At 40.2% G+C, this 21,212-nt stretch overlaps 1 protein-coding gene across 2 annotated transcripts in view; it reads right to left on the reverse strand.

Moving 5' to 3' along the window:
* LOC113009780 (copine-8) overlaps positions 1–21,212 on the reverse strand; it is a 107,268-nt gene that overhangs the window by 29,802 nt on the left and 56,254 nt on the right. For both annotated transcript variants that reach the window (XM_080291971.1, XM_026148311.2), the window contains exons 7-13: positions 14,131–14,194; positions 13,089–13,192; positions 11,519–11,623; positions 6,978–7,019; positions 4,036–4,111; positions 257–310; positions 80–141 (exon numbers count right to left, since the gene is read on the reverse strand). In XM_080291971.1, the coding sequence (XP_080148097.1) occupies positions 80–141; positions 257–310; positions 4,036–4,111; positions 6,978–7,019; positions 11,519–11,623; positions 13,089–13,192; positions 14,131–14,194 (507 nt within the window). The remainder of the gene's footprint in view (positions 1–79; positions 142–256; positions 311–4,035; positions 4,112–6,977; positions 7,020–11,518; positions 11,624–13,088; positions 13,193–14,130; positions 14,195–21,212) is intronic.

The following is a 21,212-nucleotide window of genomic DNA, read 5'->3' on the forward strand; positions in this document are numbered from 1 at the left end:
CAGCATGTCAATCCTCATTAAAAGACTGCAACCCCCGACTCTCAGCGTGGGCTCGGTGATTGCATAGTCATTGACCTACCCTCCTTTGATGTAGTCCAGGAAGGTGACTTCAGTGTCCACCAGGAATGACAGGAGGGTTACCTGTAGGTGATAACACCTCAGTCAGCCCAAGCACTGTCGATGATGTAACAAAGTTATTCTGTCTGACACAATAAGAGTGCCATATTTCAAATCTAGTTCAGAAATCATTCCTTACTGTTCCAGAGTTGAGGTATTTTTTCTTCTTTCCTTTCTTCTTTGGATTTACCACCTAAAGAAAGAGCACATTTTCTCCATTAAATTCAAATATACTTTGTAAATCCATCCCTTAATTTGAGTGTCGTTTATAAGTTTAGAAATGGTAACGTGTTTTAAGTACTTTTGCTTTTTTTAAAAAAAACAACAACACAAAGTTGTCATATTGTCTAGTGCCAGACTGATATAGGATTTTTTAGATAGATAACGATATTTGGCGATTTAGGCGTCAGTTTTGGATGAGCAGGCGACTAAATGCCACATAGCTGAGAGGAGCCGGCCCTTTGCCGCATGTCTTTCCTTCCACTTTCCTGTCAATCTTCACTGTATCTGAGTAATAAAGCCACGTCCCATTTATATTCAACAGTGTTTTAGCAGATAAAGGTGAAAGGCTTAAACGTGAATTGAGCTGCGGTTCGGGGAAGGCCTCAAAGGGGACTGGCAGATCCCCATGTACTACATAGAAGTGAAGAAGTTAAAGAATTGAAAAGGGGAGAGAGGGAGGGTGGGGCACGTAAACGAGAATAAACAGCTTGTAGGACTGGGGGAACCTGTATAGATGAGAACCACATCTCAACACTTTTCAGCATAATTTATTACTGGTTGCTGGATCCTACACACGGCTGCAGTTTTTCAGCCGCCACACACAAACACCAATAACAACAACAGGAACCAATTCATCTGTTTTAAGCTGGCGAGGCAGCACACCGCGCCCCCCCGCCACAGATATCAATAGATCAGCAAACAGCTAATATCATCCCACTACTAAATCAGTCAAGCTTTAATGGTTACACCTTGTAAGCAAACAGTAGCAGATACAGAGCAATGTTAACATTACTTAAAAATAATGTTTCCAGCCCTCTGATAAAAGTAGGCATAATAACTTCTCGCCAACTCCTGGTGGAATTATCCGGCTCTTCAGTTGCTAAATCTGGTAAGAGCTCCATTATACTCAGCAGCTATTTTTTAAATATTATTTTTAACTTCATCTGTGCACCATCTCCTCCTGTGAAAGTAACATGCAATGGACATTTAGAGCTTCTTCTCCAAAAATAATTTAGTGTCACAGCCAAAAATACTGTTAAACTATCTCAACAGAGTTTTGGGAAATAAAGGAGCTGATAATTCTCTTTTGGTGCATTCCTACAAAGCTTCCTCAAATATGACTGCTCATAAAAATACTCAATAGTCTACTGCATGTGACTTACACAAAGGTCAAGGGAGATGTCTTCACTTTATATGCAAACATAACAACATCCTTCAGTGTAATACCAATTAGATTCTGTAAAATTAAAGCATGCTTGGCCCTAAATGCTTCAGTTTGTGGGGATAATATGTGATAGCTGAGGTGGCTTTGCAGTATACTTCATATCCCCTTCATCGGTCCTCAGATACTTCCTTCCCTAAACCAGCAGCTACCATACTAGGACCATTCAGAGACTTGTGTGATGAGGGGACCAGACACAACCTCCTTTTGAATGCCAAACAGTGGATATTAAATCTGAGCTTTATGGTCTAATTTAGCTGTGCCAAGGTTAAACAGGAAGACAGAAGGCCTCGGGGAAACAACATACAAATGTGTGGATTTATGCATTTCTCCTTGGTTCACTTTGGACTGGCACCCGCAAGGACGCATTTGGCTCTGGAGGTGAATTGAAATGTGATTGTGACACAAATACACACAGAGACACACAAACAAAATGCATTTAACACTGCAAAGTCTTTGTCTCGCTTGCTGCAAGTCGAGGATTAAGCAGTACCACGAAAAAGGCCAGAAATCCCAAAATGACTTGTGTGTGTGTGTGTGTGTGCGCGCACATCTGAGGACTATTAGGCAAACAGCAGCTGTTTAAAATGAGACTCCCCTGTGTGCGTTCTTCTCTGTGTGGTGCCCTGTTAATCAAGAAATGTTGACTCTTCCTGGGAGAAGACAAGCCAGCGATCCATCATAACTGTCAGAGATTGTGTGTCTGTGTGTGTGTCACAGACAGCCAGGCAGAATGGAAAGGAGTTTCGGCTTAGTTTTGGTTCACTCTGCCAGGAGAAATTATTATTTTATTATTATTATTTACACTTTTCAAATTTTTCAAGCAAGTAATTTCCCCAATTATTTCTCCACATAATATATGTGGCCATATGGTTCAGTACTTTTTATGTGTACCAAACAATCTCAATCCTCCTATTTTATTGCAAAGATATTTTTCGATATTTGCTGTTGAATTGCCTCTCAGTATTACTCAGGATAAAAGGCTGCAGTTGTAATAGAAACTTTTGTGTTTGGCAGCATCCAACAGTAAATTATGGTCAGAGGTTACCTTGTTTAGGTGTAGGCTATTAGCTTTATGACTACAGGATGAACTTTGATATGTGTTTAAAAAGAAAAGGCTTTTAACAGTGGGTTTATAAAGCACGTAAGTTAATGTAAACTGTAAAACTCACTAGAAGATTCAGCTCCTGGTCTACTCTCTTTCTGCTCTTTCTTGAATTTTACACTAGCTTTGTAACTGACTATATATCATAAATGTCAGTAACATTTGCAGTTCCTAATCCTTCATATTGTGTATGCAGTAAAATGAAGATTGCCCTTACAGTTAGACAAACAGAAATTCGATGCTTATTGTTTTGATCTGCTATTAGTTCTTAACGCCTCAAGTCAAAGCGCCTTGTTTTTACTTACTTACTTACTTACTTATAAAGGCATTTGCTCTATTATAATTGAACCAACCAACAAAACTTGCATTTTCACCTTTGGTGAGTGAAATTTTGCTTTTTTATTTGAATGTTTGCACTAATTAAACAGTATCTGTGCACCTTGCTAACCATGATAGCTAGCATTAGCTCATAAATTAGCACTTCACCCTCTCATCTCAATGTCATCATTTTTTGCAACAGCACAAATATAGTGATAGATATAATGCTGAACTTAAGGCTTCAAAATGGCGTGCGATATATACCATCTACTGCAAAGTTCATGCTATCAGCAACAACATCAACTGTATCTGTGAAAATCTGTAGCTTCAAATTACTGGCTTTATTAAAACTGGCTTAGAGTCAGTCCCTTCTTCATTTTTCCCTAACACTTACGATACATTTTGACTTCAGTGAAAACCAAATTCAGAAAACATAATTGTACTCTTTCAGTATATTGACTGAGGCTGCAGTTCCTCTGGAACTGATGGGGAGTGTGTACACCTACGACTGCTTTAGTCTAACCTTACAAAATTGTCACTTAAAAGTCTGGTAACTAGATCTGCTCAAAGGAAGATTCAGCTTGTTTTAACATTCAATATCCTGTGTTTGAGACAGCTGGCATTATTACTGTGAAATCATTCATGTTCACTAGACTAAAATTTTAGCAATGGCTAAGATTATATAAATGCTTAAGCTAACATAGTGTAACTAATGTTATATCTTGTAGAACCATTAGTAGGAAACTTGGTAGAACGTTAACACTTTCTGTTCTGTACAGTTGTTTCTCTTTTTTACTGTTTACATTATTTAAAGTTCAGTGTATTTTTTGCAGTACAAAATTGAGCATTGAGAATGCTGTAAATGTCCTTGGATTGGAACTAATTACATTTTTGGTATCATGACATCACACACAGGTTAAACTTCAGCAGAAAGGTTCCAGACAAAAAAAACCCCCAAAACACACTGTAAAACCTGTACACTGGTCTCCATAGGAGCTTCAGCTTTGAATTTAAATACACTAACATTCCTATACATGCAGGAAAAACTCACCTCATAGACGTTGAACTGGCTCTGTCCTCTGGATAGTTCTCTGTAGCTGGTGCTAAATTCTCCAATAAAGTCATGACTACAAACAGAAATGAAGAAGAAAGGAGACAAGAAAGAGAGCTTGAAAAAACTTCAATCTTGTCAATTAATTTTAATGTAATTTTTCTAGTTTCTAATCCAGAGATCATTAAAAAGCCAAAAAACCTAAAAAAAAAAAAAAAAAAAAAAAAAAAGGCAAAAGAAGTTGTCGTCTTGTGATTTAACAAGATTCCATTTTATGTTTGAAGTTTTTAAATCAACATGAAATGATAAGAATCCCAGAAAAAAAACAACATCATATACACCTCAGAGCAACAATTAGGAGGTTTGTTGTTACGGAGGATTAAAGCAGGATTAAAACACTTCATGGACAAAAATCACTGCCAGCATTTCTTCCCCACTGAAAAAGATACACCAACACACTATGGCTCAGATTAGGAGTGACACTGAATAGATTCCAAAGTACAAAGAATAGAGAAATAACTCCCTGTTAAACTACAGCTTGACAAATGTTGCTGCGTTTTCTTTCTGTCTGAATGCCAGCAGCCAGAATCCAGACTCGTCATTAAGCAGTCAATCGCTGACGATCGTGTACTCAGCTTTCTTACCTACTGAAAACATAGACTTCTGTTAATTATGTGTGACTTAGGGATTAACTGGGTGCAGGAAGCTGACATGTTGAATGTTAACGCAATCAAGACACGAAGTAATAAGGAGAGGCACTGCTGTCTGTTTATCAGTGATTGCTAGCACTGAGGTTATCAGCGCATATCAGATTAATATCTGTACAATAAGCCCTGAAAGCCTTACAGTCACACTCAGCAGTTCTGGAAAACTATCCTGAAAAATGTAAAAATGCAGAGCTTTAACAGTTATTACTTTGATCTTTTCTGTCTTGTTCCTGATCAACTGCTTGTGCAGAACACCTTATTAGATATTGATTTGTACCCCACCTTTACACCAATTAAGATAATCTGAGCCCAGTTAATCACCTTAGACGACCATATTAAAATGCTCAGCTTAACAGAAGAAATAAACAAGCTTGCAGCTTGAGAAGGAATCAAAAGCTATAGCTATTTTCTACAGTGGCCCTGAGAGGCCAAACGGACTGCAACTTAAGAAAACACCAGCAATAAGAAAAATGCTGCAAAAGCAAACAAAACACAACGGAAATAGGAAAAAGCACAGGGAAGTGTTTCTGGGGAGACAATAACCCGACGGACCAGTTGCAGGAACCAAAATATGGTAGTCGTGTTTTATCATGATTCATTTATTACTGATAACGAATTTTTAGGCTAATAGTTAAGCTAACACGCTTACCTTTCATCTTTTCTTTCCTCATAAAATCGATAGATCCTCCAATTCTTTTAAGTGTCTCCCGATGCAATTCTTAGCATATTTTGGTTCCTGCAACTGGTCCGTCGGGTTATTGTCTCCCCAGAAACACTTCCCTTGTGCTTTTGGAAATCTGTTGTTTCCTATTTCCGTTGTGTTTTGTGGGCTTTTGCAGCATTTTTCTTATTGCCAGTGTTTTAAGTTGCAGTCCGTTTGGCCTCTCAGGGCCACCATCATTTTCCCCTCTCATAACAACTTTATGGAGGTGGAAATGTGTTCATAACTCATCTTAACATTAGGAACATCCAACTTAGACTGTCTGCAGTCACTCTCAGACCAACTGGCAAATGTTTGCAAATAATTAAGAACAATAATTAACAGAAAGCAAAAGATAGCAGAATGACTCCAGCTTATTGCCATTTTATCGCATTTTATCACTTTGAAAATAGCAACTGGCTGCGAGTGGCTGCAGACCTGTTGCTATTTTCAAAGCAACGATTTCAAAGGAAAAAGGATTGACGTTCACTGCAAAATGTAACAATAAATGTGGTCATCTCGTGGTCTCCAACCACTGTTGTCTCTAGTATGATTGTTGCCATGGTACAGGGTCGTGTGACCCAGTGTTTGAGTTTTAGCGTATTTTGTTATTAATTTGTGTTCTAGTTTCAGTTTAGTTTATCTAATTTCTACGATGCCTACGTTGCTGTTCTAGTCGTTTGTTTGTGGATCGTTTTGTGTCTTCTCCCCTGTTTTAAGTCTCCCTGTTTTGTGTGTCTACCTGTCATGTTTCATGTCTCTGTGGTTCTTGTTGTCAAGTTCGTGGCATGTCTGCGTCTTGTCATGTTTCCTGTTTATTTTGAAAGTCTTGTTTCCATGTTCTATGTGCTTAGTTTATGTTCATTCTTGTCAGCTGTTTCCTCATGTGTCTCTACCTCCCTGATCTCCTCATTTGTGTATTTAAGTCCTCTTTCTTCCTGTGTTCAGTGTCACGTTGTCGGTGTAACCTTCCCAGTTATGTCTCGTCGTCGTCACAGTTTTCACGGTTCTCATAGTCACAGTCATAGACTTAGTCTTCAGTGTCATAGCTTAATCACTGTTTCATAGTCTTGTACAGTAATTAGTATCATAGGTTTTCATAGTGTGTTTTCCAGTTTAGTTGTCTTCCCTGCACTCGTCTTTGCTTTTGTTTTGCCTTCTGACATCAGCTATAAAAGGCTCGGTTTTTGTTTAAAGTTCGGTCCCATCTCCTCGCCCGTGTCTGCTCTTGGGTCCACCTCACTCACACTCCACACATGACAATTGTAGCATTACACAACTACATATCCCTGAAAAAAATTCAGTCCAACAGGCCTTGAAGTTTGTACCATTTGAAAATGTTCATGTAATATAAACAGCAAAAATACATGTCTGTAAATCTGATTTTAAAAGCAATAGCAGCAGCACAGGAATGCCAGCATTTATTATTTTAGCTGTAGAGTATTTACACCTTACGTGAGCTGAGTGAAGTGAGCTTCTGGAGCCTGTAATGTAAAAGCTTACACGACAGATGACTTGTTACTATAAGTATTTACCTGCCGTCTCTGTCCCAGTCGTACACCTCGATCTTGATTGTTCTGTTAGGGGAGGAGCAGATTAGAATCAGGTTAACAAAACAACTTTTTCTGCTGGTGTGCAGCTAAATTTTATACTCCTGGAGGCATTAAAATGCTTATTTGCACCATGCAACATATTTAAAAAGTAAGACACAATGTTGCAAAATGATGAAGTACACCGAGACCAGAAGAATGCCAATTTCTTTCTTCGATGTCATGGAGCTTTTAGTGGAAGCAGATCCATTCTGCAGCTTATCTTTATTCCAACACACTGTTTGCCTGTCACTGTACACCTCATCTCCAAATACATCTATTTTCTGCATCCTATTGTAGCTTATGAGGAAGCTGGTAGAAAAATAAATAAAAACAGAACAGTCTGCAGGAGGCAGATAATGCTGCGCTATCATGCCATCAACTAATATCTGCAATATGAGGGTTATTTCTGCCTGATAAAAGGGAGTGACACATGGAGGGTGTGTGTGTTTGTGTGTGGTGGGGCATAGAACAAACAGCAAATTAAAACAGAGGAAGCAAAAAACACTCTGCTGGAGAGAATGAGTACTCATATAATCCCAGTCGATTAAGGCTGTTGTTTTCACAGTGAAAAGCAGTTTGGGAGCACGCATGCTGTACCACTTTCTAAACTTGCAGTATCTAATTGGAAATCAAAGCCAAAGCTGCACTTTTTCCATCCTTTTTATCTCCCAGTATGAGAAAGAGTGGAAATGCAAAGCATCATTAATGGGCCTTAGAGCTGCTTAGTGAGACAGATGGACATTAAAGGAAAGAAAGCTGTAAAGATAAGGAGTGGGAATGGGCTGTCTGATAATGATGAGCACTCTGATGATGAGTGTGTTTCCTGGCTGGCGTAACGTTGTCTCCTGGAGAGGTACAAGTACGTGCTGATCTGTCTGGCATAAATGTATTTTCATGTGTTTATATAGGCGGGTGTCTTATTAAGTCGGTGTTGTGCCACAGCTCAGCAGGAAACATCCTGTCACGGTGAGCTTTGATGATGTGATGAGAAACTGACAGCAGTTTCACAGCCTCAATGTACATGTTTGTGTGTGTGTGTGTGCTTGAGTGAGAGTGAGCAAGTGATTGCAGGCCGACCACAGCATCTATGCACAGACAGACACAGTTCCCTATTGTTTGCCAGTCTGAGCTCCCCGTTATCTATTTTCCCAGACTGTAGAAACACACACTCGACTCCTGCGTGTCTGTGTTTCTGTGTGCGAGTCCACTGAGCTTCCTGACTTTTCTATTGATAAGGCACGCTGTGTCTCACCTCATCCAGTAAGCTTACTGGACCAAACTTCAGATCGATGCTGCTGTCTGTTAGTTTAGCTATGTTAAACCCTGTTGTGTGCCCTTTTCCCACACAGCTGCTGTCGACGCAGGAGACGGGACTCACATGGCTGTCATAAGAGAGGCACACACTTTTATCTGCTTTAATCTGCTTTCTCACTTGGACTTCTGCTGAGATGTAAAGTAAAACAGATGTTGCACAACAAATAATTACACATAGCGATGTTTCTTTAAGATATTCGAGGATATTATGCAAAAATGTGTCAGCTTTGTCTTTATGCCTAAATTGTAAAACTTCTAAAGGGGACCTATAATGTTCCTCCTTATATTCGGGCATATATTTACTACTAATATGGTGTAGATATTAGTGGGCAGCACGGTGACACGGTCGGGGTCTTTCTGTGTGGAGTTTGCATGTTCTCCCCGTGTTTGCGTGGGTTCTCCCCGGGTACTCTGGCTTCCTCCCACAGTCCAAAGACATGCAGTTAATGGGGGTAGGTTAATTGATCAATCTAAATTGCCCATAGTTGTGCATTTGGGAGTGAATGTGAGTGCGAATGGTTGTCTGTCTCTCCCTGCGACAGACTGGCGGCCCATCCAGGGTGTACCCCGCCTCTCGCCCTATGACAGTTGGGACAGGCTCCAGCGCCCCCTGTGACCCTGAAAAGGATAAGCGGAAGCGGATGGATGGATGGATATTAGTAGTTCAGGGTGCTGCAAATGCTCAGTTTCAGTTTTTCTCCTCTTGGCTGTGCATGAGTTTGGTGAGAAAGATTTCCCTAACATGCTCATCTTTGGCAAAGTTCACAATTTCTTAAAAGAAAGCTGAATGAAATGCTGGGTAGCCTTTTAAGAAGAGGACTTAAAACAGCTTGTTTAAAGATTCAGAGGCCTTGAGACCCACTAGTCCTCTAGAGAAAAATGTATCTCCAACTGGTGGGTGAGTAGTTGCTGGCTGTCACCAACAGGGTGATTGCTGTGATGATCCCAGTTGTTGCTTTAGTTGCTTACAAATTGCCACAGTCACCCAAGCTTTATATAGAAGACACCGTCAGCAAAGTGATAGTTACAAAATCTGAAGCAAAGCAGAAAATGAGACATTTTACCTTCAAAGCAAAAGCTTTGCTTTACTACTACAGTTTTAAAGCTTTCATTGCACTGATGATTCACCTGGTGACTCCAAATGCAATCAAAGTAATCCCCTGAAAGTTTTCGGTGCATCACTGTAAACCACTTTGTGACCAATTTCACACTAGCCGCTGACAGCAACCTCCAGCAATGCACACTTTTCCCTAAAATCAGTGTTTATCAGCAGATCACTGACATTTCTCTAAGCCTGCATCCTGTGGATTTAGCGGCTGCCAGCAATTATTCACCGACTGATCAGGAAATACACATTTTCCTCTAGTGACCACTGGTTGCCAGATACTTGCAAGCAGTTCTCTAGGCCTGTGTGACAGGAACAAGACATTACATTAGATGCTTAAAGCTGTCCCTTCCCTGCAGAGTTGCTTTGATTCAAACAGATTACATCAACATGAGCAATGTCATTGCTTGCCTGAAATTTTAACAAACAGCTAACCAAAATATGTAGATATCTTAAGGAGTGGACTCATACATTTTTGCCTCCGGTCGAATAAGTATTCTTGCCATTTGTTCAAATAAGCTCATCTTTAACCGGTTAGGCCCCCAGGGTTTTCTGAGCTTTCTGCTCGAAAATGAAATGCCCAAATTAAATGGAGTATTTCTCTGCAAGTACGAACTCCGTGTATACAATGTTGGTATCAAAATAAAGCTAATACCTGTGGAATTTTATCAGAGGTGTAAATATTACTGCAGATGTTACTATGTCAAAGGTACTGTGACTCAAACATAGAACAATTTTAATTTCCATCGCCTAATTTTTAAAAGTATTTTCTAGCATATAACACCTTTGAAAATATGCTTTGATGCACATTTAACTCCAACAAATCACGTAACTGTTTGGTGTCTTTGCTTTTTCTGGTGGTTGTAGAAATGGTTTATATGAGATTCAGATGTTTCTGTGGATGCTACACACGTTGAGACTTATATTTCTGACCTTGTGTTATAACTGATTAATTGCGATCTCGTCCCTTTTGCCCCCGGTACTGAGGTGCTTAACTAGTTAAACTGTTTCATCGCCAGTTTTTTTGCAAAGAAATCTAAAGAGAAAACAAACATCAGTTTCTAAATCAATGGAAAAAACAATAAGATCAGATATTTTGTAACATATAGTGTGTGTGAGTGTGTGTGGGGACTGAATTGTACAAACTAAATGCTGGGGGCAGACAATGAAGAAATGCTGCTCTCTGGATCTTTGCTTCACTTAATCCTGGTATGACAAAACCATTTCTAGCAGTCTGTTTCTTGTGCATTGACCCCACTAAACTAAATATAAACCCGACCACCAGAAAATAATATGTTCTTTCTTCCAAAGCGACTATGAAGCATATTTCTAAAAGCATTGTTTGGATGACACATCAGTCACAGGCTTCATTTAGAAGTCAAACCGCTACGCTGCTTTCAAATGTATAAACATGCACCGACTTTGATGAAGTAATCTTACTATAAAACATGACAGCCAAACACTTTTCCAGAGGAAAACTAAATCATGCATCTACACTCATCAACTTTTCCCTCCTGCTGAAACTGACAAATGTAATATTTAAGCTTGGCAGCTGCAAACAGTATCATGCATTATTCATTCGCACTGTACTCAATTTAACAAATGCTAATTTCCTTGCAAAATACAGTAAATATATTTTCACTGTCACATTTATTTACATCAATTTCAGGATTATTTCCAAAACATGGCTTACAGTAAGAGACCTCACAAATTAATCATAATGAAAACGCTCTATGATGGGCAGCTTCTGTGATTTAAAATGAACCCTAATAAAAAAGTGACACAATAATTGACTCTAATTAACCCCCTATAGATAATATTGTTCTAAAATAAGCAGATGAGAGAGAAAGTAAGGCACAGACACCCATGTAATGTTTTAGCGCTACGCAGCCTGAAGAGGCCATCAGACACTGAAATCATCAGAGGTGCATGTATTACTGAAAATGGCATTTTTGAGTGCCTTTCGTACTGAAAAGAACTCCCCTGGATGATTCAGATGGCCGTCTTGGTCGCTGCATTGTACTTAACCTGCCATAATAGCTGCTGTCTAAAAAAAGAGACATACCTGTCATAATCACCGTTGCAAAGAGCTCGAACAGGGATTTTAAAAGCCTGCCAAACAGGGTTCAGTGTATTCTTCACCACCTCTGTCTTATGGCAGATGGTAAACCTGCAGAGACAACAAGGAGGAGAGGCAGTGAGGAAAGTGCAACACTGTAAAGCCAAAACAGCTTAATGGTGTTTGTCCGAGTAGTATTTCCTGGCTTTGGTTTACTGCTGCTATCACTGCTAGACCAATAAGTTCTATTCCTTACTACATATATGACGGAAGTACCAAGATAAAGAAAATGGATAAAAAGAAGACTGATTTCCATTATTCTGCTAATTTATTTACACTGGTGTCATTTCAGCTCAGCGGGAGAGTCATTACAGGTTACCAGATAGTGCTGTCATTTACGGTCATGCTACTTTTTCCTTTTTTTGCTCTCGGGCTCACTTTGAGCTCACCTGCACACATCTCACATGTGAAGTGGAGCTGACAAGACGCAGGTGAAGTGAGGATAACATTAATCGAGTGGATGACCTGTTATGTTGAGAGCAACCGAGAGGCAGAAAAACGGAGAAGGAGGAGGTTTGCAGTTAGTTTGCAGAAACACTAAGAAAAGCTGCTGGCGTTGCAGCCACCGAGTCCCTCCACACTGTTCTTGGCTTCCTCCACGCTACGGTAGCTCTTCCTCTAGCAGCTGGGGCGCTGCTGCAAAAGTGTGGCGAGCACAGAACTGAGATGTATAGATCAGCCCCATTGTAACTGACTGTCCCAATTTACCTTGTCAGACGGGGCATCTCTATCTCCAAGATTTTGCACTAACTGGACGTCACATGTATTCCGTACATGTTAGTGAAATGTAGCACAGGGATGACTGTTGGAGTTTCCAAGTTTGTTGCTCAGAAACCCCAAAATAAAACAAAAAACAATACAATATAACATCATTTTATTCATTCTTATTGTGCTTTCGAGCATCTCTAGCTCCACCAGGGCAAGGCAGAGCACAGAAACAGCAGCAGGAGAAAGGAAAAGATGGATTTAGGAAATAAACATAAGCAGGAATAAAAACAAGAGTATTCAATTAAAGAGACATCCAGCTAACTTCCTGCCACTTTGAGTGGAAGAGTGTGCACGCTGCAGTACTTTCCTGATACTCAAACACACAGACATAGAGGGAAAAAAAGCTAATTTCATTAGTCCCTCAGCTAGAAAGTGGACTTGGTATCTCCCACCCTCAGAGCAGAAGGCTTTATCTGACTTGTAACACACTGCAGGATGGAGAGGAGTGTTCATGGGGCGCTCTGGATTGAAAACACAAACAAAACGGATGTGCGCGCACACACACACACACACACACAAAATCCTTATCCTATTGCTTCCAGATACACTCACATACATCTGTGCGCACGTTGCTCATGTTAGCGTCTCCACATGTCACTCACATAAATGCTTAAACAGGCAGGATGGCTTTTGATCTGAGACAAATCAATGAAAGCAATTTCCTTTGGATGCAGGGAAGGATTAAACCAGACCCGGAAGGGGAGAGGGAGCAAAGGGGGCGCGAAGCAATGAAGAGACGGGAACTCACGTGCCGTCCTCGTTGCTCCTGTAGAAGACCAGGAAGGGGTCGGATTTGCCAAAGAAATCCTTTTTGTCCAACTTGTTTCCACAGAACTGCATCATCACTGATTCCTAATGAGGAGAGAGTGAAAGGAATATATTAAGTCAGGGTGGAAGGCTGAATATTCTGATTGCAGCATCGTTTATAATATGGGTTTCCTCTCAATATGACTATGATAGCACAAAGTAACTGTAAAGAAAAATAAAAAGATCTTACATGATGATAGACTGATCCAAAAACTGTATTACTTATCGTCTACAGTTGTGTTTTATTGAATCTGCTAACCTCGGTTCTCTATTTTGTGGGCTCGGGAACTGCATGAAACAGATATTCAAAGGGAGCTCGAGCCAGTTCAGCTTCTTGCCAACACTAAAAAGAGGTACGCCATTTTTCATGCAAAATTAAGACCGACATTCAAATAGCTGCTGTAACTGGGGAAGCATCATTACAAATTTTGGACCTGAAATCCATCCAATCGTGACTCATAAGGCTGAATCGAATAACCGTCATAATCCATTTAGCTTATTCTGCTAGCAGCAGAGCTAGCATACTATGAAGGAAACAAAGCGCACAGGGTCACACCTTTGAAGGAATGCTTCCTTTCACATTGTTGTGATGTCATAGTTTTGCAGCATGGAAAAAACCTGCTGATGTGGAATAAAAAAGGAGGGGAGGGGTTAATGTTACAGGGGTTTGGTTTTTGTGTGTCCATGGTGCTAAACCATGAGATCACAGCAAGGTGACTGGTCACCTGGTCGAACCTGGACCAACATTAATTATGATGACTCAGGAACAACACCGACACGGGGATATCAGACTGTGCCAGTATAAATTATTCAATCTCGGCAGATGGCAAAAGTCAAGCATTAGTATTATGTGGAAAAAGGAAAAAGTTGGATTGGTAACTTTAATTTTCCATAGTGCCTTAAGCACTTGTACAAAGTGAAACATGCAGAGAAAACGGACACATGCAGCATTTAGCAAACAGAGGTAGAAGTCACTTTCTCACCCTGCAGTTGTTCAGCTCCTCAGCTTTCACAATAATGGTCCCGCATTTCTTCCCTGGAATGCCTCTGTTTATGATACAATACAGCAAAACATGAGATTACAGTCACCAACAGCGTATTTGTCATCACCACAGTATTTTGTCCACATGTATTCTTCCGCCTACACTTCAGGGTTAAATGACAAGTTGAAAAACACAGGAAGACGGCTCACGTTTCCTTACTCGAGCTGCCATCAGCTCAGGCGGTAGAGCAGGTCATCTACTGATCGGAAGGTTGGTGGTTCAATTCCTGGCTTCCCCTAGTCTATTAACCCCAAATTGCTCTCCGATGCATCCATCGGAGTATGAATGTGTGTGAATGTTACAGCACTTAGAACAATGTGCTTGTGCGAATGGGTGAATGGGCTTTGAGTGCTCAGAAGAGTAGAAAAGCGCTATATAAGAACCAGTCCATTACCATCAGAGCAGTCTATACAGTCGAAGAGCAGTCAGTGAACACATTTAGCTTGTTTGATAACAGTGGCACTGGTTTCTAGACATCCCGCATAAGGGTTCAGGCGGGACTGTGACCTTCTCACAGCAGGAAGGGGACTTCCATGTGTCTGAAACCACTCCCGTCCTGCACAGACACACGGTCAGTCGTATTTCTGTGTGTGAAAATGTGTCAGGTTTGTTTGCTTGCTCTCTGTCAACCACAGGAGACAGACGGAAAGCTTCTTTTCTGAAAATGAACCCAGCCAGTGTTGAGATGTTTTTCTCTCATCGCAGTTGATTACACACTACGTATTGTTGCTACAAGTTTCCATGAAACACGCCTTATATTTTTATATTGTTACCAATATTTCCATCTATCTATCTACCTACCTACCTACCTACCTACCTACCTACCTACCTACCTGGGTCATGATGTAAGTAGTCGAACCCTTAGCGTGCCCTGGGTCTGCTTTGCAGCCTCCCAGCAAGACATGCTTGAAGACCCTCACCTGGGAGATCTCAGGAAGATATTCTACTGAATATTTTGATATTTTACTATTCTACTCAGATGCCAACTGACAATGATATGACAGGGTAACGTGTCATCATTGTAGTCTTTGCAGTTGCAATCACCCAGGACCAGTTTGCACTGGTTCACTATACAAGGGGCAAATTCCACTGACAACATGGGATCATTCGGACACATAAAGGCCCTAAAGCACAACAAAGTAGCAAATCATAGAAGCAAGTTAATAAATTTGATTAAGCAGACAAAGCTGTTTAATATCCGTGATTGTCACCTCTCAAATTCGCTGATATTCCTATGATGTATTCCAGAAAATCAGGAATTTTAGATTTACAAGCAGAGCTGGGAGGAAAAACATCACTCGCATGTTTTATTACCTCATTTCCAAGATATACTGTTAGCAAAAAGGTGTTTGTGTTTCTGTGCTGTTTGTGTGCGAGTCCACACATGAATCAGCTTCTGCTCCTGGGAAGGGCACAGAAGCTGTAGCAAAGACTGGAAGGTGAGAATAGGTGATGCACGTCGGTGTGGGTGTTTAACGTGTAAGCGCTTTCTCTGCATAAGGTTTTCAAGGTAAAGTCACCATTTACTGTACCTCCTCCTCCTAAACAAATATGCTCTTTAAACAGTCCCACTGCACACACACACACACACACGAGCACGACCAAAAACTTTCAGTGTTCTCGATTTTGGCACTGAAAAAGTTGAACTACACCTACATTTATTTAAATATACAACAAAATGTGGGCTGAAAAAAGGCGACACATGCAACATAAACAACATATTACCACCTAATCAAGCCAACGTAACCGATGCATTAGCAAACAGAGCACAACTCCCATTTATGTAGAGTTTTCTTTCTGATCCTGGCAAATGCAAGTCAATCATTTACTCTCCTCGAGCTCTGTGGACACCCACCCAGATCCTCATGGATTTGCGGTTACTTGCTCTGGACTGCTTATTATGTCAGGCAGCTTGTTGATAACTTTGAGTGTTAGCTGTTTGACGACCCTGGAAATGTAGTGTTAGATTATCAGCATTTGAAAGCTTTGCTGCACCTGGAAATGAGCGAGATGAGAGGAAAATTATGGTCTGTAAGATGCTAAAACTCTTTGAGGTTTGAGGGCTTCACGGAAAAACGAATAATAATATTATGGATAAATTCTTAATCATGAGGATTGCAGCAGAGAAATCTTCTGTTCTCCCTCGCTGATGTAGTAAAAGCACGTTCTGTGTGCATGTGAGAAAGCGCAGGATGACATAATTTGACACAGATTTTGAAAGAACCTACATTTCTGACAAAGAGGAATGTGATGAGCTCCGCTACGAGACACTCACCTCGCTGGGAAAGACTCTCACAGTCATTAAGTCAGCTCAGAACTGGGGTCTAGGACTTCTGTGTGAATGTAATTCAAATAGTCCTTCTCTATTTCACTCTGGTCTCGTGCATAACGGGCCGAGAGTAATACGTTTTACAAATGGGTTTATCAGATCCTGCAACCTCAGAGCCTATGGAACGCCATATGGTTGTTTCAGAGACTATAAAGCGTAAAAAAGAAAAAGAAATGTAAAATTAATATGTAGGTTTTCTTCTTTTTATCCAGACAGCACACAGAGGTGGGTCTACACAAGACTGAGAGGACTGTAACAACGAGGATAAGGCAGACAGAATGATAAAAATAAAGCCCTGATTCATCCAAATGCAACAAATTTAATAATGTTTGCCACTACAGTCTCTTTGGCTGCTTGGACACCGGCAGTGATTCTTAGGGGGAGTTTAAAAATGCTAAATTGTAGCCTAGCAGCCGTATGATGAAACACTAAACACAATCTAAATAGGCTTGTATGTAGTCCAAACACAAGAATTCCAATAAGGAAAAGCTGGGGAAAAACACATCTTTACAGATGACATTAGCATAGAGATGGAGTGATCAGGAAGGATTAGAGCAACAGGGGAAAAAAATCAATAAAGCAATACTGATTTAAAACAACAGCCTGCTTAAAATCCCAGTAAAGCCTTCAGCTCGCGAATTTTAAGTATGATTCACACGCTTTACTGTTTTGTTTCCGCATGAGCGATGATGCGGAACATGTACAAAGTAGTGTCTTTGGATTGTTCACATCCTCTTGTAAATGCCTGATATCTGAATGGCTGACTGCAATTATGGATGTCTGCTCAAGTACACGTGAACAAATAGCACCAATGATACCCAAAGAGGACTTGAGACACTCTGATTTCAGCAAATCAGAAGCCACGGAAAGACCCACAGTGTTCCCACTCACACACCTGAGAAGGTTTTCAATGACTTACAGCTTACTCGCACCTAACGAACAACACAGCCAACAAAACTGCATTTCCATATTTCCACTTGACTTTGCACCCCTTAATCTAATTTTCAGTGGTTTCAGAATAACATTTAACAGCTCTCAAGTTCCAGATATCCAAAGTAATTACTTCATTTACATAGACTTCCTGCTCTTTGTGCTACGGTTCGACAGTGGCAGCATGAAACAATAAAAGCAGAGCAGGGGGTTGTTGGCAAATTGGACATAAAAGAAGAGCTGAGCTAATTAAAAATGTTGAGCTGTGTGGGTTCCAGTCAACTACAAAAGAGAGCATCATCAACCTTCATCAGCACCTCTGTTAAATCATTTGCTGGCTTTAAATAATGATTCAGCTTCAGTACACAAGTCCCATTATTTTAGGCTATTTCATAATGACACATTAGTACTTTGCAAAGAGGAAAAGCAGGATTTGATATACAAATACTCACAGCATAGCTACAGATTTAACTTTAAAACATGCCTGTATCTATAAAGTGTTAAACTAGCACTACACAATAACTGTACACGAGTACATCTTACTACAATGATTATAGTAATGTAACTACTATATAAAATGCAAGTGTCCCTGATTATCAACATATATACATATAGCGCTCAAATCCTTGCAAATCATATATGTACATATATTATGTGTAGTCGCAGATTTTAAAACCAGTCGCGACATTACGTGTACGTTAGGTTTATGCATACGTTGTTGTAAATACGTTTTGCTCAACTACAGGGCTGCCAAAAGTAATAAAACACTCGGCCTGAGCAGTTATTTACATGATTATTTGATTTAATGTACGTAAGTGATCACTGGTGACCACTAGTGGTGTGAAAAAGTGTTTGCCCGCTTCCTGATTTCCTTTTTTTCCCGCGTGTTTGTAACACTTAAATGTTTCAGATCATCAAACAAATATTAGACAAGCAAACCACAAATGCAGTTTCTACATCATCAGGGCATTTATTATCAAGGGGGGAAAATGCAAACCTACAAAGGCCTGTGTGAAAAAGTGATTGCCCCCCTAAAAGTATATGATCGGCAGGCTAATCACTAAACAGGTGGTTGAATTTTTTCCCCACACCTGTAGCTTCTGAATGTAAAGATGCCTTAACAGCGGTTGAACAAACACAAGGTGATTCTTACATAGCGGTGAAAGTTTCATAATTTTTCCAGACGAGGAACAACATACAAACACTTCATCGCCTACAAGTTTCATGTTATTGGTTTTGGGATTCAGCGTAACTGAGCACACGCGAGGTGGAACGATGGTGTAACAGAAAAAGGAAAACACAACACAAAGTTGTAAAACTCTCGATCACTGTCCATACAGCCCATTTTACTTGTTGGTATCCTCTTACTCTCCACCGTGTCGTCTCACGGCAACAATACACATGAGACACTCATGTGTATTGATCGGTGTCGCTATGACAACTCTTCCGAGCTAGGTCCCCTCCGGCGGGACATCGAATTGGATTCCCATGCTCGTTATTTTCCTAAATGCCTGCTCTCGCTCCACTATTTTTCAGAAAGCTGCAATCATTATTCTGACAGAAATAAAATAATGCGCAGGTGGCAATCGAAAGGATTGCATAGTTACAATAGATGAATAACGTATCCCACAGTTGTGCCTTACATACAAACGCATACATGCACAGACACACGTGTGTGACAGATGTGATATAGAGTTGGAAGCTCAAACTCCTCCGGGACGATATGTACGAAAATGACAAATTAGCACAATATGGGTGAAACGACAGCGTATACTGATGCTCGTGTTTCCTGAAATCAAGTAAAGCAACACAAAACAGTCTGTGTTTAAATGAATACACATCTCTGAGCTCATCATCGTGCTCCAAACCACGTTCCTCTTTTTTAGTTTATCAAAAACACCTAAGCTGAAAGGCACGCCAGGAGCATCTCTTCTTCTGCGTCTTCCTGCATGCGTGTGAGTGCGTCTGTGTGTGAGGAAACGCTGTGAATCCTCTAATCAAGACACACGGATATGCAATCAGTGTCTGGCAAGAGACAGCTAATTAAGACTGGGCCACTTCTGTGCTGTGCTTTTCATTATATTCCCGGCGAAGGTGGACTATCTGAATGAGACATCAGTTGTCATTATAAAAACATCAGGATCTGCCTATTCTTGGTCATGCCCCGACACGCAAAGAAACACAGTCGCGCACGCACTGTCATTGAAAAGAAAGCTCATAACTATAATTCTGCTTAACAAAAGGCACACTGACATCAAATCCATGTGACACCAAAGGCAGATACACTTTCTTTTGTCCTTTCTTACAAATGCTTACAATCAGGCTTGTATTCACAGCTATCAGCCTCTGAGTGTGTGTGTGTCTTGGTTCACTTGTATTTAAAATTGTAGACTACTTGGCTCTTCTATAGTTCCACGGGGCTTCTCTATGACCCTCTTCCCACTTACAATGAACGCCGAGATCTTGTTTGAGGGAACAAAAGTGTCAAAAAGAGCATGAGCAAGTGTGTGAGCAAGACAGAAATAGAGAGTTCTGGAAAGAAAAGAGCAAAGGGGAAGAAAAAAAAGTACAAAGTGAGAAAACTGCCTTGTTGATTATTCAAAAATATTCAGGAAGCAACAGGATCAGTGCTTCAAATGAAAATGGTATTAGTAATAAAGTCATGATATTTATGAAATCAGGGGTGGTCTCAGGCTAATTTTATCCAACAATAAGACTAACAGACTCATTAATTTATGGAGTTAAAGGTCAGAAAAAGCTATTGAGGGATTTACTGGCTTCAACATGTAACTCCTGTTTAATATAAAGAAAATTAAATTTTAAGTAAATCGAATGAAACTTCTAAGTCCAAATAAGCCTGACATGATCTATAATATCTTTGCCATATTATGAAAGAGTTTGACATTTAGAGAAATGCAGATATTGTTAGGTCCCCTGGGTTTATAAAGTCCCAGTGTTTTGAGTTTTTTCGTTACTTTATGTATTTCCTGGTTTTTCTATAAACTGATATTCCAAAGTTTTGTTTCTCATTTAGTTCATTTGATTCACTTTTATATGATGCATAGTGGCAACAAATAGAATTGGGATAACAGGTCTATTGCTTTACTGCGTAACTGGTAACTAATTTTCAAGTAACTTGACCAACACTGGTCTCTAGTCCCTTTGTGTCAGTTTTGTGGTCATCTAGTGATTCTGGTTTTAGTTTCTCTGCTCTGAGTTCGATTCTGGTTTATTGGGTTTTGTTTCATTCCTCGTTATAATGATCATGTTTCCCCCGTATTCTCTAAGTAATGGTCTGCTTGTGATTCCAGGTTTTGTTACTTCATGTTGTACCTTAGTAATCTTTTTATTTTCTGGTTCTTCTCGGTTATGTGATATTCAGTCGTCATCCTCTGCATCTGTATGTGTCCCATCTCAGTGTTTACATTTCAAGCCTCCATTTCTGTTTCCTTGTTAAGATCATATATGTGGATCTGTCACTAGTTTAGTCATTTCCCGTCGTTTCCCATTCCAGCTATGTTTATTGTTCCCTTCAGTGGTCCCTGTCTGTTTCTCCAGTCTGTCCCTATGGCTGTCTGGGTCTCTGTCTTGTTTGTGTGTGTGTGTTTGTTTCTTTTCTTATTTTGATAGTCTCTTGTCCCATGTGTGTTTGTTGAGTTTTGCTATCCTTGGTTTGTTAGTTGGATTCTGTCCCCCAGGTGTCTTCACCTGTCCTTATTTAATGTGGGTGTTTAAGTCCTCAGTTGTCTTCGTTGTTGCGTCG

The sequence above is a fragment of the Astatotilapia calliptera genome, chromosome 17 (genome assembly GCF_964374335.1).
Source record: "Astatotilapia calliptera chromosome 17, fAstCal68.1, whole genome shotgun sequence".
In the NCBI taxonomy this organism is placed as follows: Eukaryota; Metazoa; Chordata; class Actinopteri; order Cichliformes; family Cichlidae; genus Astatotilapia; species Astatotilapia calliptera.